The sequence below is a fragment of the Pangasianodon hypophthalmus genome, chromosome 15, assembly GCF_027358585.1.
Source record: "Pangasianodon hypophthalmus isolate fPanHyp1 chromosome 15, fPanHyp1.pri, whole genome shotgun sequence".
In the NCBI taxonomy this organism is placed as follows: domain Eukaryota; kingdom Metazoa; phylum Chordata; class Actinopteri; order Siluriformes; family Pangasiidae; genus Pangasianodon; species Pangasianodon hypophthalmus.
This window is the reverse complement of record NC_069724.1, coordinates 16,769,689-16,787,556: the sequence shown is the minus strand read 5'-3', so window position 1 is coordinate 16,787,556 and position 17,868 is coordinate 16,769,689. Positions and strand designations below refer to the sequence as shown.

Genomic DNA, 17,868 nt, shown 5'->3' with positions numbered 1-17,868 from the left:
AACTGGATCCAAATTGTGAATTACAAGAGACTAGTCAAAGCTGTAGCTCAGCACAATGGTATAAAAGCATCTGCCAGATGTGTAAATGTAAATGCAATTTTTTTGGGGGTATTATAAGAATATTTTACAATCTGTTTGAAATTACACCTTTCAAAATCACTCAAAATGAGTGATCATCTTTCAAAGATTAGTGCAGATTATGTGTCATTATCGATAGCAGATTACGTATGTATTTAGCGTTGTCACTGTAACTATGGTTATTGTGAGAGGTGCATTGATCAGCTCATCCAGATGCACCAGTGTCTATAGTAATAATAGCATTAACTGTTTGTAGAGTTGGTAGTACAAGAGCTTGTATACTAGAGCTATAGTAGTTGATCCAGTATAAGTTTTGGGTTGGTTGAATGTGAGGGCTGAATGTTGGCTCTCCCTATAAAACACTGTGCCAGTGTTGGGCCAACATCAGTTTACTACCTGGGAAATAATGCATTATATGTAACTTATATAATTAAAAGACATATTTTCCATGATAAATGTGAACTTTAACTCAGGGGTTCCCAATCATTGCCATGCTGAAGACCCCCAAATAACCTCTAACTAGGGCTCCCTGGTGTGAAATGTCTCTAGGAATCATTTCCATGACTTCAGCAAATATTATGCAAATATTATACCTTTTTTGATGTATTTACCTATTTTTATAATTATATAATTATAATAAAAAATAAATTTTAAAAAAGCATAATTTACATTTCAAACGACTTGTTTTATTATCATCAAAAATCACTGCCATCTGTTTGACAGTGTTAAAATTTCTTTCTTTCAATAAGTTCTTATTGTTATTATTACATGCAATATTTCCAGATCCAACATTCTTTTTCAACATTTTGCCATTACTTTTGTACAACATGCAGTGTTTGTGTGTGAGCGTGTGTGTGTGTGTGTGTATTTGTTCCCAGTTTGGGAACCACAGAAATATTCAAGTTTACCCTTAATGCATCTACATGTGATCATGAATGCAATGACTGATAAATATGAACTTAAATGCACTTAGGTATTTATTTAGATACTGAAGCTATTCTAGATAACTTTATAGCACAGCCATGTTGAATTCTGAAATCTGACTATCCAGAAACTGTTGATTAATTTTCTATAACAGCATGGCTCTGGGTGTCAGGTGCACAACACATAACATTAACTTACAACCACAAATGAGACTATTATATTATTTTATTTTGTAAACTACAACTTGATTAATTAAAAAAAAGTTACTAAATTATTAACTACTTCTACTAACTTTCTAACTAACTTTTTAATAATATAAAACAAACTTTACATCTTTAAAATTATGTTACATCTTTCAATTTGGATGACCACATATCAGAGAAAAATGTCTGCTGATGACTAGTTTTAGAGCCACTGTTTAAAAAAATTACAATATTTTGAGAAGATATGCCAATAGTTGGATTGGCTATGAAAAATTAGCCTTAAGTGCAAATGAGTGTGTGAATGTGTGGTGCATGGTGCCCTGCGATGGACCGGCATGTCACTCACGGCGAATTCCCAGGATGTATTTGTTGGTGTATATTAATTTTTCTTTTAGACTGAATCTTACATTGCAGAGGAGGACACAGACACCGAATTACAGCTGGTGACACAAACCCCTTCACAGTGCAGAATGTCATCCTATAGATGTTAGGGAGATCTCATATTCCCTGTTAGGACAAGGTATTTAGAAATAAAATATGTGTTGGAGGTCCATCTGACGTTTTGTTGCAGAGTGTTAAGCAGCTGGGATGAAAATCAGCATCTCCAAGCCTGTGACCCTGGTTCTCTCCTGATAAAGAACAGGATGCTCCCATCAGGTGAGGAGTTCATATCAATTGTATCTTATTCATGAGTCTTACAGTTACTGTACCAGTCCGTGGTGGTGGAGCTAGAGCTCAGTTTTCAAATATAGATATCTGTTTAGTGGTCGGTCTACGTCCCAATCCTCGGCTAAGGTCATGAGCTGTGGGTAGTGTCTAAAAAAATATGACCTATTGGCCTAAACTGCACACTTTGGCCAACTGTTGGTTTCGAAATATCCATCTTATGTACGGTCTGTGTATCTGATGATAATTTTTAAACCCAGAAAACTCTACATTTTACTTTAGATGGGAAGAAAGCCCCAGAGGACCCAGGCAGGCAGGAAACCCAGTGGCTACCTGCTGCACCCCCATGATGTTCAGGTGCCTACATGAGCATAAAAATTTCAGGAGGGACTTTTATTTTGACAGACATGGAGACTTTGTCGTGGCTAAATGTTGGAGAATCACAATGCTAAGCAATTCAGGAAATTGTTCTCATTGAGTTTGTTGTGGATTTAATTTTTAAACAGTGGTTTATAATGTGAATGGATAGTTGAGTGACTGATCTCTCTGTTCTGTGAAAAGCCGTCATAGAGGCTGGACTACTGTCTGCGGACTGGCTGAAGGTGTGTGTGTGTGTGTGTGTGTGTGTGTTTGTTTCTTGGGCTTGCAGTGTTTCAGATCTGTCTAAGATGGCTTCATACGGGTGTAAACAGTGCTGTTGATCCTAAACATTTACAAACAGGACAAACAAACAGGTTCACACGCACACACACACACACACACACACACTAAATATATATATATATATATATATATATATATATATATATATATGAATTAACATTAATCTATGTATATTTTCTTTGCATATGGACATTATATATATATATATATATATATATATATATATATATATATATATATATATATATATATATATATATGTGTGTGTGTGTGTGTGTGTGTGTGTGTGTGTGTGTGTTGTGTATTTGACACACAATATGCACATTTTAAAAAATGTTAAATGATTTATATGTTTTAGATATGTTAACATATATTTTGAATTTCAATGTAAGTTACACTGTATGGCCAAAAGTTTGTGGTCACTTTCTTAATGTTTACTTTGCCTTGTTAAAAACGCAGAATAAAATAAAATTGAAAAAAAAAAAAAATGCTATTACCTATTAAAAAAGTGCAATAATCTGATCTAATCTTTGAATCTCTTTGGATGGAAGGACTGTGCTGAGAGGTGCCTGTTTCATTAAAATGGATTTAAGTAAAATTTCAAATATTTCTGTAATTTCAGAATCTGGTCTGTTTCTGTAAAAGCAGTGTGTGATGCTCCGCTGGATTCTCGGCACTCGCGGCTCACATGGCTCGGCTGAGGTAAACATGGCAGTTTCGTGGCAACAACTGTGTGCTTTCAGCCAAGTGGGAGAGTGTAGCTGAATGGGCTTAAGAAGTAAGGGGGGTTTAAGAGAGCAGAGTCAAGACAAGCAGTCAGATTGAGATGTTATTGTTATTCCATTCTTCTACATATATACACTCACCGGCCTCTGTAATAGGAAAACCTGTACCCCTGCCCATCGATGCAATTATCCAGTCAGCCAAATTTATTGCAGGAGCTCACTGCATAAAATCATGCAGATATTATTATGTACACATCACACATCAGAATGGGGAAAAAGTGTGATCTCAGTGACTTTTACTGCAGCATGGTTGTTGGTGCCAGACAGGCTGGTTTGAGTGTTTCAGAAACTGCTGATCTCTTTGGATTTTCACACACCTTAGTCTGTAGAGTTTAGAGAATGATGTGAACAACAACAGTTCTGCAGGCCTGTTGATTAGAAAGGTCAGAGGAAATTGGGCAGACTGGTTCGAGCTAACAGTAAGTCTACAGTAACTCAAATAACCACTCTTTACAACCGTGGTGAGCAGAAAAGCATCTCAGAATGCAAAACACATCAAACTTTGAAGTAGATGTGCTACAACAGCAGAAGACCACATTGGGGTCCACTCCTCTCAGCCAAGAACAGGAATCTGAGGCTTCAGTGGACACAGGCTCACTGAAACTGGACAGTTGAAGGTTGTAAAGAACATTGCCTGGTTCTTTTCTGCACCATTCTCTAGAGATTGTTGTGCGTGAAAATCCACGGAAATCATCAGTTTCTGAAATATTCAAACCAGCCCATCTGGCACCTATAACTCAACAAGTCAAAGTCACTGAGATCACTCTTTTTAACCTATTCTAATGTTTAATGAGAACATCATCTGAAGCTCTTAATATCTCCAGGACCAACATACCACAGCCTACAACAATACAGGAGCATGATACATGCTGAAAAATGTGGTAGTGTACAAAATGCACAAAGACAATTTGTAAGTGGGGCACAATACACTAACTAATTAATGACATTACAATGAAGTAACTAGACAGTGCACTACACAGGACAAGAGGATTGGACACAGGACACTGACGTGTAAATGCACTGGACTTCCTCTCTTTCTCAGGCACGTTCACGTGTGTGCACTCTTCATTGTCTGGTGCAGAATGTGAATGTGACCTGGTATTGTTTTGTCATCCTCTGGTATTGTTCAGTAGTCCTCTGTTATTCATTTGTAAGCATTTGAGACTGACTCAGAGTAGCACTTAAATAAATCTTATTAGTCTTAAATAAATTTCATTACTCAGGTTAGGACAAAGTGGAACTTAAATTGTTCTGACCTTAAATATATGCTCAGTTTATGGTCAAAAAGTGTCAAAAAGACTTGGGATCCAAGTTTTTTCAGAGTTTTATTTGAACTAATTAAATTTTGTGAAATTTCACATTTCAGTGTTTATTGCTCTTGGGGGAGCTTAAGTTCCTCTTGAGCATGAACTCCCACATAATTCAAACAATGACCAGTTCAGAAGTTAAATACAGTTCAGAAGATGTGCGGTATATGATGATGATGTGAGGGCTGATTGAAGCTGGATTTTTCCTTTGTGTTGCGTGTGATACAGAACCGCTGTGCTGCCCTTTGTATTGGAGAGGAACAGCCCAAAAACTGTTACACTGAACTGCAGGTGCTCAGAGGCCATTTCGACATTGTGCGATTTCTGGTGCAGATTGATGATTTCAGGTAAGCAATTCCCTCCCTCTCTCTCTCTCTCTCTCTCTCTCTCTCTCTCTCTCTCTCTCTCTCTCTCTCTCTTGTCAGCCGATCCTGAGATTGACAGCTGATCTTGAGCTACACTATATGGCCAAAGGTTTGTGGACACCTGACCATCACACCTCTATGTGGTTCTTCCCCAAACTGTTACTACAGAATTGGAAGCACACAGTTGTGTAGGATGACTTTGTATGCTGTAGCATTACAATTTCTCTTTCCTGGAACTAAGGGGCCCAAACATGTTCCAGCATGACAGTGACCCTGTGCACAAAGCAAGATCCATGAAGGCATGGTTTGCCAATGTTGGTGTGGAAGAACTCAAGTGGCCTGCAAAGAGCTCTGACCTCAACCTCACTGAACACCTTGTGGATGAACTGGAACGCTGACTGCACCCCAGGCCTCCTCGCCCAACATCAGCACCTGACCTCACTAATGCTCTTGTGGCTGAATGACCATAAATCCTCACAGCCATTCTCTAAAATCTAGTGGAAAACTTTCTCAGAATAGTGGAGGATATTATAACAGCAAAGGGGGACTAAATCTCAAATGGAATGTTCAACAACCACATATGGGTGTGATAGTCAGGTGTCCACATACTTTTGGCCATATATAGCGTATATCATCTCTGAGAGCAAATCTTCAGAGTTTGTATGCGATTGTGTGTCTGTGTGAACCTGCTGTTAGCGACCACCCTCAACATTACACCAATTACCTCAGAGCAGATGTAGCTACCTACATAGTTTTATGCGTATATATGTGTGTGCATGTGTGTGTACTCCTACTGATAATATCGGCTAGGGACAGGACATTTGCCATATATGTTTTGAAAACAGGCCTTTGCATTGTTTTTTTTGTGTTTCAGATTTGCGTCAGCAGGGGATGATGGGATGGTGCTTGTATGGAATGTTGAGGTGGGACACTTTTGCGTGTAGACTTTGTGTATATGTGCTGTGTGATTCATAGAGATTTTAAGATGGCACCTTTTATTTAACCCCTAGTCTCTGCACATTTTAGTCACTGGCTCACCGTGTAAGAAATACATCCGAGTTTTATAAATCTAATCTCTATGTATGATTACCACAGACAAACACTGAGAGAGAGACACTGATGCGAATGATGCTGTTGGTCAGAGTGATTACACACCCCCATTGTATTTATCTACTTATACTCACTGGCCACTTTAATAGAAACTCCTATTAGGAAACAGGCTAGGCGATGATGGTCCAGTTTCAGTGAGCCTGTACCCAGTGTAACCTTACATTCCTGTTCTGGGCTGACAAGAATGGGACCTGATGTTGTCTCCTGCTGTTGTAGCACATCTGCCTCAAGGTTCGATTTGTGCATTCTGAGATGCTTTTCTGCTCACTACAGTTGTAAAGAGTGGTTATTCAAGTTACTGTAGCCTTCCTGTCATCTTGAACCAGTCTGGCCATTCTCTTCTGACTTTTCTCATTAATAAGTAATATCTGGCCCACAGAGCTGCTACTCACTGGATTTTTTTTTGTTTTTGCACTATTCTGTGTAAACTCTATAGACTGTTGTGTGTGAAAATCCCAGGAGATCAGCAGATACTCGAACCAGCCCATCTGGCACCAACCACCATGCCATGGCCAAAGTTACTGAGATCATTCTAATGCCTTATGTGAACATCAACTGAAGCTCTTAATCTGTATCTGCATGATTTTATGCACTGCAGTGCTGCCACATGATTGGCTGACTGGATAACTGCATGATTGAGCAGGTTTACAGATGTTAATAAAGTGGCAGATGAGTATATAATTAAGGCAGATGAGTGTATAATTAAGTTAATAAAGTGGCAGATGAGTATATAATTCAAGTTTCAAGTTCAAATTTCGAGTTTAATTATCATTTGCACAAAAGGTCAGGGACAACTACACATTGAAATGTTTGTTGTGAGGCTCAGGTAATCTAATAAAGTATTCGTTTGGTGATAAGTGGATAAAGATGATCAATTAGCAACTTCATTAATCAAAAACAAGGTTCTGTTCAGGAATTTCTCTTGCATATGTCATAATGGTGTGTGTGTGTGTGTGTGTGTGTGTGTGTGTGTGTGAATTGTGTGACAGACTGGAGAGCGGCTGGTAGAATTACGAGCTCATACTCAACAGATCACAGCTTTGACGGCGTACACATGCACCAACTCAGAAAAAACCCTCACAGCCCTTATAACAGCTTCATCGGACCGCATGATGTGTGTATCCTTGTATACGTACCTATACACATGCGCAGTTTTTCTCTGTATGATCCTGCATTGGCGTGTAATGAGCGCTCCTTAACACCGATGTAGCTGTGGGATGCAGACACAGGACAGCGTCTACGCACCGTGTCCAATCTACAGTCTTCTGTTAAGGTGCACTGTTTAATCTACACATGACCTAATTTACTTTCATGTGAAAAATGTAATGTTTGAGCCAAACTGTCTGCTTGTATTCAGTTTGGGGATGGGGAGCGGGGGGTGCATTAGTGTTGGTTTAAGGTGAGGATTTGGGGTAGGGATAGGCATAGTTGTATCTATCCATAGTAATACACAAGTAAATGGAAATACTGCGTGCGTGTGCGTGTGTGTCTGTGTGTGTGTTCTCTCTGCAACAGTGTGTGTTGGTGTTGCATCATCTGGATGTGTTTCTCTCTGGAGGCAATGAGCTGTGTGTGTGGAATAGAGACTTTCAGCTACAGTGTAAGACGGTACATTGCAGAGACTCAGGTATGCACACGCACACACACACACACACACACACACAGTTTTTAAAAATGTCTAATTTTGCTGTAGAAAATTAACAGTACCTGTTCCTGATGGTCTGTTTATTTCTTTACAAAGGCATCACTGCATTGGTGGATTTGCCTAAATGCTATGTTGCTGCCACCATAGACAAAGAGATTGGTAAGCCATACTGAAATATAAGTTTACAATTAAAAAAAAAAAAAATCTGACACATACCAAAGGTAAATATTTCTTAGTCCTTAATTTCTAAAAGGAGCAATGTGTAATGATTTGACAACCTTTCCCTGCAAGCTATGCCCCTTTTGATGGTGCTGCACTCAAAATCTACTTAAATAATTGGTCTCATTAATTATGCGCCATAACAATTCATTATTTTAAATGAAAATGAAATTTATGATGCATTTATAAATTAAGTCAAAATTATTAAATCTCAAGTTTAAACTGAAAGTGATTATAATTAATGATTTGAATAGGTTTGATGTTTTAAAATAGTTTGGCTTTTGTGCAATGTGAAATTAATAAGCAAGACTAGCTACTGGTTTCAGTAAATGGTATTTATTAAAAAAACAAAAAGATACAATAAATACTGTATACAATAAATAGATAAAGATACAATAAATACTAACTACTAACATTAAAGCGTGAACTGTCAGTTAATCAATTCAGCCATAGAATATCTCATTATCATTGTGTTTGTATTGTATTTGGTATCTCACGCACTAATAATTTTCTAAGATTCATCCCCCCACATACACTCACTATTTAAAAAAAACCTTTTTATCCGCATTCAAATAGATGGCAGTACTTTTATATAGTAGGCAGCTTCAACTTAATGACATATCGGATGGTGAATATTGGCGCAAATTATATTTAAAGAAAAACATAATTTATCTTTAGGATTCTGTTTTTTTTTTTTTTTATTGTCAAAGTGCATAAAGATTCTTCTAGATATGTGTTTCTGTGATTAATTACAGAACACAGTGTGCATTCATGCAGACAGCTGCAGTTTGCTTATTCGGGTAATTGAGCTAATTATTCATGAATTGTTTTTAAATTATTTTCAAACCCCAAATTAAATTGTATTATACACTCCCAGAGCACTTTATTAGGAACACTATACTAATACTGGTTAGGGCCTCAAAACAGCCTCAGTTCTTCATGGCATGAATTCCACAAGATGTTGGAAACATTCCTTTGAGATTCTGCTCCATGTTGACAGGATTGCATCAAGCAATTCCTGCAGATTTTTAAGGTGCACTTTCATGCTGCAAATCTCCTGTTCTACTACATTCCAAAGGTGTTCTACTGGATTCAGACCTGGGCCACTTGGCAAATAAATATTCTAATGCGACTGATTCTTAACTGGTGTGTCAGTTGATCAGTTGAAAAAGTTTATCTTTTCATTTATTTCAGTAATCTTTAAGCTGAATGTGTCTGAAACTGAAATGTCGATCCTGGCCATTCGCCATCTGACTGACCACCAAGACACGATCCGGACACTCATCAGAGTCAACGGTGAGCCTACAAACATGCGTACACACCACTACACAAACACAGATACATACAAAGGTGAAGAAATGCATGAAACATTCATGAAGTGATAACATACTAACATACAACCCAACTTTTTATTATTTTTTTTTTGGAGCTATGTCATTAGGAAATATTTTAACATGGATTTATTAAGATCAAAGCTTGCATCTTTTGGCATATTTTGATAGAAATACAGTCTTCTCGGATTTTCACCTACTCTTTTTTTAAAATTAGGTCTACCTATATTACAAATATTTCAGCATTGTGCTGCGTCTTCAAATGACCTTTTGTTTCAGTGTTTAAAATCTTTTCAATTGTTATGCAACACATGGTAACCCTGTGTTCCTACCACATTTTTTATTAGTTGTTTTCTCTTAATGGAAAACACCTGAAATTAACTTGTCTTTTCTGCTTTCAGTCAGTAAGATACATACCTTTAACATACCTTTGGCTTACATACTTGAATACTTATTACTGTTATAAAAATAATAATTTAAAAAACCTTAATGTTTGTCACACCACCTACTAGTATCTAAACATCATCACTGCTATCTTGAATACACTTCTATCAGCACCACATTCTACCCTGAATGTCACCTTTGTGCTGTAAAGCTAAAAATGGTCCGTGATGTTGGTCCTATGCTGGTCTCTTTTTTATTGATGGGGGGAGTAGTGGTGGCCAAAAGTATGTGAACACCTGACCATTGCACATCCCATTCCAAAACCAAGGGCATTAATATGGAGTTGGACCTCCTTTTCAACCTCCACTTTTCTGAAAAGGCTTTCCACTAGAATTTGAAGCGTGGCTGTGGGGATTTGTGCCCATTCAGCCATAAGAGCACACGAGGGCACTGATTGTCTGGCAAGAAGCCCTGGCAAAAATTTGGTGTTCCAGTTCATCCCAAAGGTGTTCAGTGGGGTTGAGGTCAGGGCTCTGTGCAGGCCACTCGAGTTCTTCCACTGCAGCCTTGGCAAACCATGTCTTCATGGAGCTCGCTTTGTGCACAGGGGCATTGTCATGCTGGAGCAGGTTTGGGACCCTTAGTTCCAGTGAAAAGAAATCTTAATGCCACAGCATACAAAGGCATTCTGAAACAATTGTGTGTTTCCAAATTTGTGGCAACAGATTGGGGAAGACCCACATATGGGTGTTATGGTCAGGTGTCCACATACTTTTGGCCATATAGTGTAAATGGTATGTATTATACTATATTAAATATGGTATATATTGAGTTATTTTATTGTTGTTGGTTTTTTTTTCTTACTTTTGACTTTGTATCTTTGTTTTGTAATTATCTTGGATACACCAGAGAAGCAAGATTTGACTTGTATTTAGGCATATTAATACTTTTCTGTTAAATTACAAGTCATAAAATACAAAAAACAAGTCTCCTGTCAGATTGGGTAACATAGTTTGAAAAAAAATTCTTGCCATGCCAACTGTGTGTTTGTTTTGAACCATGAAAATGATTAAAGCATATGGTCTCACTTTATATATAGCTTGGTTTTAATATTTTGTATTTTTGTTATAAAAAAAAAAGCAGACACCAAAATTAGGCAAATGATAACATGTTGCCTTAGTAGAAATCAAAGCATCGATTAGACAGGAAGATTATCTCTTTAATTTCTTAATTTTGAAATTAGGGGAAAATGCTTTCATTGTTGAGGTCCTTGTTTTTATGCAGTAAGCGATTGATATCTTCTTGTTGTTGGTAGATGATCTGTTTGCTAGTGGCTCTCACATTGGAGAGGTCATCCTCTGGGATACCCTTGACTGGACGATCCAGGCTTACGAGCGTATTTTGTGGGAGGAACCAGATCGAGAGGGCCAATCAGAGATCAAAATGGGGCAGCAGAAACGGAGCGAAGCATCCATTCAGCACCTGCACTCAGACGGAGAGGTGAATCTCCTTTCCAGTGGTGACTGGATTATATTTTGGATTTTTCAAACTTTGGTCAGCATCTCTCTCTCTCTCTCTCTCTCTCACTCTATCTCTCTCTCTCTCTCTCTCACTCAGCGGATAGTTGCAGCAGTGGGCAGTGGGCTGTTTGTGTATAACACAAAGATGAAGACAGTGGTGGCGTATAGGAAGTTTGCCCATGACTCTGATGTGCTATACACCACGCTGCTGCACAATGGGTACAAATTTATATTTGTGTGTTTTATTTTCAAAAGTTACCAGTTGGTAAAAAAACATATAGTGCAGTGGGCTTTTTACTGCATTACTGTTTACTGTAATATATGTGTGGCGGTTTGGGAAAACCCTCCCCATTTTGTAATTTTGACATTTTTTACAATATTTAGTTCAGTAAATTAGTTTTTTTTTTGTCTGAACTGAAATATGTTTCTCTTTTCCATGTATCTCCCTCACAATTAAAGTTATATTAAAATCAGTTTACATGCAAAAGTGAAAAAGGAGAAAATTGCATTTAAAAATTCCATTCCATTTCCCCTGAAAGAAACACTGGTGTGTGTGTTTGTGTGTGTGTGTGTGTGTGTGTGTACGTACGTACATGTATACTTACATGTGTTTGTGTGTGTTCTCTTTAAGACAGGTGATGTCTTGTTCAGAGGATGGCAGTGTCAGGATCTGGGAGTTACAGGAGCTCCCCCTACCTGCAGAGCCTGCCTCCTCAGGTGAGAAAGACACCTACTGACTCCTGACACCTGACTCCTACTCTTACTTCTGGAGTCATAGGTTTACATATGCCTTGCAGAATCTTTAAAATGTTAAGAATTTAAAAAAATAACAAGAGGGATCATAAAAAAATTGCATTTTGTTTTTTTATTTAGTATTGCCCTGAATAAGCTATTTCCCGTAGCAGATGTTTACATAGAGTCCACAAGACAAGCAAATTTTGTTTAAAGCTCTTTTTTTTTCATTTATTCCTGCTCTTCAGAAGCTACATAAGATATATACATGTTTCCCAGAAGACAAAATAATAACAATTTACACCGATCATCCAGTTCAAAAGTTTACACCCCCCCCCTGTCTCTTAACATAGCGTGTTGCCTTCTTGAGCATCAGTGATTGTTTTCACCATTTGTAATAGTTGTGTATAAGTTCCTCAGTTGTCCTCAGTGTGAAAACCTCATATAGCCGCTGTTGGAAATGGGTCAAATATGCAGAAGATGCTGGTAAAGCAAAGAATATGCAGGACCTGGAGGATTTTTCTGAAGAACAGTGGGCAGTTTAGCTGCTCAGGACAAACAAGGGACTCATGAACAACTATCACAAAACATAAAAACAGTCGTTGATCATCCAGGTAACAGCACACACTATTAAGAATCAAGCGCATGTAAACTTCTGAACTGGTTCATTTGTGTAAATTCAGTTATTATTGTGTCTTGTGGACTATATGTAAACACCTGCTATGTCAAATATCTTATTCAGGGCAGTACTAAATAAAAAACCAAACGCAGTTTTTATGATCCAGCTTATATTTTTTTAATTATTAATTTGCAGATACTGCAAGGCGTATGTAAACTTATGACTCCAACTGTATATGTGGTGCATACCAAAACTCAGTCACACACAAACACAGTGGTCAAGGAAGGAGGAGATAGGAGGCCTCTAGGATAAAGATGCACAGTAGAATGCATACAGAATTTTGAATAGAATAAAACAGTCACACTGTGTATTCAGATTTGTTATACCCTGAACATCATGTCGTCAGTAAGTGAAGGTGAATGATGACATTAATGGATTCCTGTATTCCAGAGTGTTTCTTGGACTGCATTGTCGCAGTCCTCAGTTCAGGTTTCTTTCCGAGGGCATGGGTGGCCTGGCTGGGGGTACCAAATCTCTCCATCCATTAGGGAGAGCGGATCTGCTTGGTGAGGAACCTAGTTGCTGAATTCTGTGCAACATGGAAAGAATCAGTGGAAAGGGTAGTGGAAAGCCCAGAAAAGGCAGATAGTAAATGGTGATGCCACTCAAGGGGCAGATCTGAGACATCACTCCTGGGCGTGCATGTTGTTGTGCTATGAAATTAAGCATGAAGCTCAGCTGAAAAGCGGAAAATTCTGGTGCATATAACTAGTCCATTTTGAACCTGCAATCAAAATTAACCAAAAAACTTTGCATGGAGCCACAGAAAGTAGTTAATGCATTAATCATTTTTTCACTACTTTCTCTCTCTCTCTCTGTCTCTCTCTCTCTCAGGCTTTTTCGGCTTGTTCAGCACCATTGGGAGATCCAGTAAACAGGGTAGTGTGCAATCTAAGAAGCTTCTGGAAGTTTCTGGTCTGTGCTCGCTAGAGTTGGTTGGTGATCTGATTGGTCACTCTGGAGCAGTGCAGGTATTCTATACACATTCCACTAACAAACCTGAAGAGCACAGGACTCTAAGGTCAAATACTTACTGGCTGTAAATGTCAGTGTTTAGATCTCTCTGGGTTTGGTCTCTTTTTACATTGATTAATGTATTCAAAGGCAGACGCATTTTATAAGACGCAAATGCATTTGTAAGGCAGAACTAACAATAACCGGCTAGTGTCTAACAGGAAGTGATTGTTTTTCCCTGTATTTTTGTATTGCACAACTTGGTTATATTAGGTGAGAGTGAGTCATCCCAGGCTCCTTCTTGTCTTTGGTTTGTATATTTATTCCTCAGTGTTTTTGCTAGCACGGTAACAATAATCAGCTCTTGAATAACAGTTTTGGTCATTCTGTGTTAACTCTTGAAACTGTGGTGTGTGAAAATCTCATGAGATCAGCAGTTTCTGAAATACTCAAACCAACAACCATACCACTATGAAAGTCATTCAGAACCCCATTTTCCCCCTATTCTGATGTTGCACATCAACTGCATATTTGGCAATTTATTGCCAGCTGAAAATTGTTAAAAAAAAATAAATAAAATTATTTTGTGCTTTGGAGCAATTTTGGCCCAAAATAAAGCACATCAAATCTTTCACATTTTCATATCTATTACTTATTTGACACATTATGATTATTAAGAACATATTACAGTTTTTAAGAAAACCTAAAATATTCTGATTCATGAAGTGTTAAAAATGGAAAAAAAAAATCATTTCACACATATATTTCAATTGCAAATTGCTCATATATGACAAGGTCTACCAAAATAATTATACCAGTTGAAAGAGCATGTTTTAATAAGCAAATCCACAAAATATGAAGTTGATATCTTGAACAAACTATATTAATTAAGGTAATTAATATATTTTAATTAATTAATTAAGGAGATTTTAGTATTTTGATATACTAAACAACAATCCTTAAAAATCTCATGTATCTAGCATGTATACTTCAAAAGTAATGACTTATGACACTTTGGAACTTTTTCTGTAACACTTGTTTTTACAGTAAAATTAGGGCCACACCATGTCCCCTTTTTTAAAAATCCTCTATATCTCAGAAACTAATGCAGATACAAGCCCGAAATTTTGCAGACTTTTTGCAGACCATGTCATACATGAGCAATATGCATTTGAAATACATGTGTGAAATGATTTTTTTTTTTTCATTTTTAAAACTTCATGAATCAGAAGGTTTTAGGTTTTCTTAAGAACTGTAACATGAGTAATAGATATGAAAATGTGAGAGATCTGATGTGCTTTATTTTGGGCCAACTTATTTGCCAGAAGTTGATTGGGAGTAATGACATTATTTCCAGAAAGTATGAAGCAAATCTGAAATCTCCAGTGAGTTCACATGGATTGACCCTATATTAGAATTCCCATGGATCAAACGTTTACAAGCTGACTGTCTTTCTTTAAAAGTCTAGAAGATTCCAGAAGTTGATGTAATGACTTGTAGAAGCTTCTGATTGGCCAATTGCATAATTAGGAGTTAATTGGGAACACATGTGGCTGTAAAAGGGCCTAACTTTAAAAAACAACATATCATCTAACTGTTACTCTGCTTAAAATGGCTGCTTAAATGTTTTGCTCCTGCTTTTCTACGCTACAGATGTTTCTGAGTTTTGGCAAGAGGGGCGTGGTCACTTGCTCAGCTGATCACCTGCTCATTGTGTGGAAAGACGGAGAAAGAGAGTCACATCTGCGCAGTCTGGCTCTGTTCCTGAAGCTGGAGGAGAAAGGGTGCCTCTGAACCTTCTCACTCTCAGTCTCACCCTAAAGCAATTACCTGATGATCAATAGAGTGAGGTGAGGAACGGGTTGCCAGGTTTTCCAATATGCAGCCTGCAAAGAACAAAAGAACACTGGATATTTTTAAAGAAAACACAAAAGTCATTGAGAGAGAGAGTGCATGAAACACTTGTTTTAAAAAAAAAAAAAAAATTAAGCATGAGTACTCAATAGAGCTCAACTCCACATTTGGCATCTCACTCTGAATGCCCCTGCTGTTTAATGGGAGTTTATTGTTGTCTTTTATTATTGCCTTTTATGTGACAATAACTGTGACTGAACTAAGAGTAAGACATAGCTGTTACTGAACATGCTCAAATTTTATCTGAAAGTGATGGTTTCATTTTTAAAATGCAAGGCTGTTGTTTGTTCTTAAGCATTTCTGACAAATCATATTGTATGGATGTTTTTTTATTTTATAATTTATTCAATTAATGAGTTGTAAATGAATCATGTCAGAGTGAACCTTTGAGGCTCTTACATTTTACATTTTACATGATTTAATTTTTTTTTTTTTCAATTGACTTCATGTTTTAAATATAAATGAATATACTACAAGATGATTTAAAAGTTTTATTAATTAACAATATAAATGGCTATTAAAGAAGCCTTTTCTGGGAAGAGACCATTTTTTTTAAAAAAGCTGTTTGAGAATTTCTCTCTCTGGGATGCTATTGCAAGCTATTTGTGAAAGAATATTTGGTACTGTGGTGTTAGCTGGGCTCTTCTCCCTTCTCCCTCCCAAAAACATACCAGTAGGCGGATTAGCTACACTGATTTGGCAATAGGTGTGACTAGTGACTGGATTCCCATCCAGGGTGTATTCCCTCCTCATGCCCATTGTTCCCGTGATAGGCTCTGGATCCACCACAACCCTGACCAGGATACTCTCCATAATCTCCTTAGTATTATGGAAGTTTTATTAGATTTAAAAAAAGATGGGACACATCAGTTTTTTGCTATACTTCACAAAATACTAGGTGAACGATGACAGCCCCATGCCTTCAACTAGAGCTTGTCAAATTGCACTGTCAGCTGTATGAGCACAGGGTCTACAGAGCAAGCCAGCTGCCTAAAACACAATCCATGTTCCCTCAGTGTGCTGTTTGTGCAGGGCCACAGGTGTGAGTGTTATCTCTGTCTCTAGTGCTTCACGCAGCTCCACGTCTGATGGTAGGTAGCTATCTGAAAGACGGCTTCGACTGCAAATTACAATTACACAATTGTTAGTGTGACTCACAGCAAGAAATGCCATGTTTTGTTGACAAAGTCAGTGTTGATTTTTTTTTTCATTTTTACATGTTGCATCCTTAAACTGTTTTTCATAAAACAAGTGTTATAATGTTTTATTGTGCAAATAGCTATACCACAAACCCAGACAAAAAAATGAAGTGAAATAAACCATCCATTATTCTTGACAGTATTTGTAGTATTTGTGTATTTATAACAAAACATGTAAACTGGTTGGATGAAATATTATCTCGGCTCTGTTTGATTATTATATGACACTAGCTTATGTACATTTATGAAGATATGAGTGCTGTCTGTTTCATGCTTCTAAATATTCTGTAAAAATATAGACAAAGTAAATGAGGTTTATTAGGAATGACTCATTGGCATTGTACCAGTCACTGTCCTCCAGCGGAACACGATTTCAGTCATTCATGAGCATTTACAATTGCCCAGGATTGACTGCGATCCCACAGGACACAAGAAAAAAGTTCTGCAAGTGTGGGAGGTTTTTAACTTCAATGCGGGCATGAGTATGAAACTCAGGACAAACAAAGACCATGTTCATTAATATGAACTTGTGGTGGCTCTTGCTCATCGCCTTGTCAAGGTCATTGTGCTACTAATTTGTTTATATTTTGTGAAATAAAACCAACTAAATTTGGTAGAAAATACTGTAGGCAGGTACTAACAAAACTAACACTGTGCACATCACTAATAGACTAATTATGAATTCAATGATGTAGAACTGTAGGACTTCTGACAGTGCTAGCATTTCTACATCTGTGTTTTTTCCCAGTGTTTCTGATGGTTGTAGGGTTCATGCTGTTGTTGTTCCTCTTTTGGCCGCTCCCGTTAGGGGTCACCACTGCGGCTCATTGGTCCGCGTATTTGATTTGGCACAGTTTTTATGCTGGATGCCCTTCTTGAAGCAACCCTGCCCAATTTTATCCAGGTTTGGGTTTGGCACTGAGAGTGCGCTCTTGCACACAAGAGTGGCTTTCCCTGGCTGGGAATTGAACCCAGGCCGCAGTGGCGAGAGTGCTCTGGCCTAACCACTAGTCCTCTAGGGACCCGGGTGTAGGATTCATATTTAATGTAGGGGAATAAAAAAAAAAAAAAAAACACCCTTCGGGTTTAGACCATACCCACTTCAGATTCAAATCTGGACACAGATAATGATATGGATAGTTGGAGCATTGAACAGATAATGGTATTGAATTATACCTCTATGAACTGAG

General features: G+C 37.7%; 1 protein-coding gene across 1 annotated transcript; it reads left to right on the top strand.

The window, feature by feature from the left end:
• The first annotated feature begins 2,284 nt into the window (after positions 1 to 2,284).
• wdr41 (WD repeat domain 41) lies at positions 2,285 to 16,820 on the top strand. The gene is made up of 14 exons (XM_053240288.1): positions 2,285 to 2,473; positions 3,157 to 3,236; positions 4,855 to 4,973; positions 5,866 to 5,914; positions 7,091 to 7,219; positions 7,312 to 7,374; positions 7,617 to 7,728; positions 7,843 to 7,905; positions 9,160 to 9,261; positions 10,996 to 11,180; positions 11,298 to 11,419; positions 11,832 to 11,917; positions 13,446 to 13,582; positions 15,219 to 16,820. The coding sequence occupies exons 2-14, from the start codon at positions 3,189 to 3,191 to the stop codon at positions 15,357 to 15,359; spliced, it is 1,356 nt and encodes a 451-aa protein (XP_053096263.1). The 5' UTR covers positions 2,285 to 2,473; positions 3,157 to 3,188; the 3' UTR covers positions 15,360 to 16,820.
• The last annotated feature ends 1,048 nt before the right edge of the window (positions 16,821 to 17,868 follow it).

Excerpts from the sequence above, each read along its gene's own strand:
- wdr41 (XM_053240288.1), top strand. The coding sequence starts at position 3,189 with ATGCTCCGCTGGATTCTCGGCACTCGCGGCTCACATGGCTCGGCTGAG. Across the intron at positions 3,237-4,854 it reads GCTCACATGGCTCGGCTGAG|AACCGCTGTGCTGCCCTTTG; the intron begins GTAAACATGGCA and ends CGTGTGATACAG. Across the intron at positions 7,220-7,311 it reads CATCGGACCGCATGATGTGT|CTGTGGGATGCAGACACAGG; the intron begins GTATCCTTGTAT and ends ACACCGATGTAG.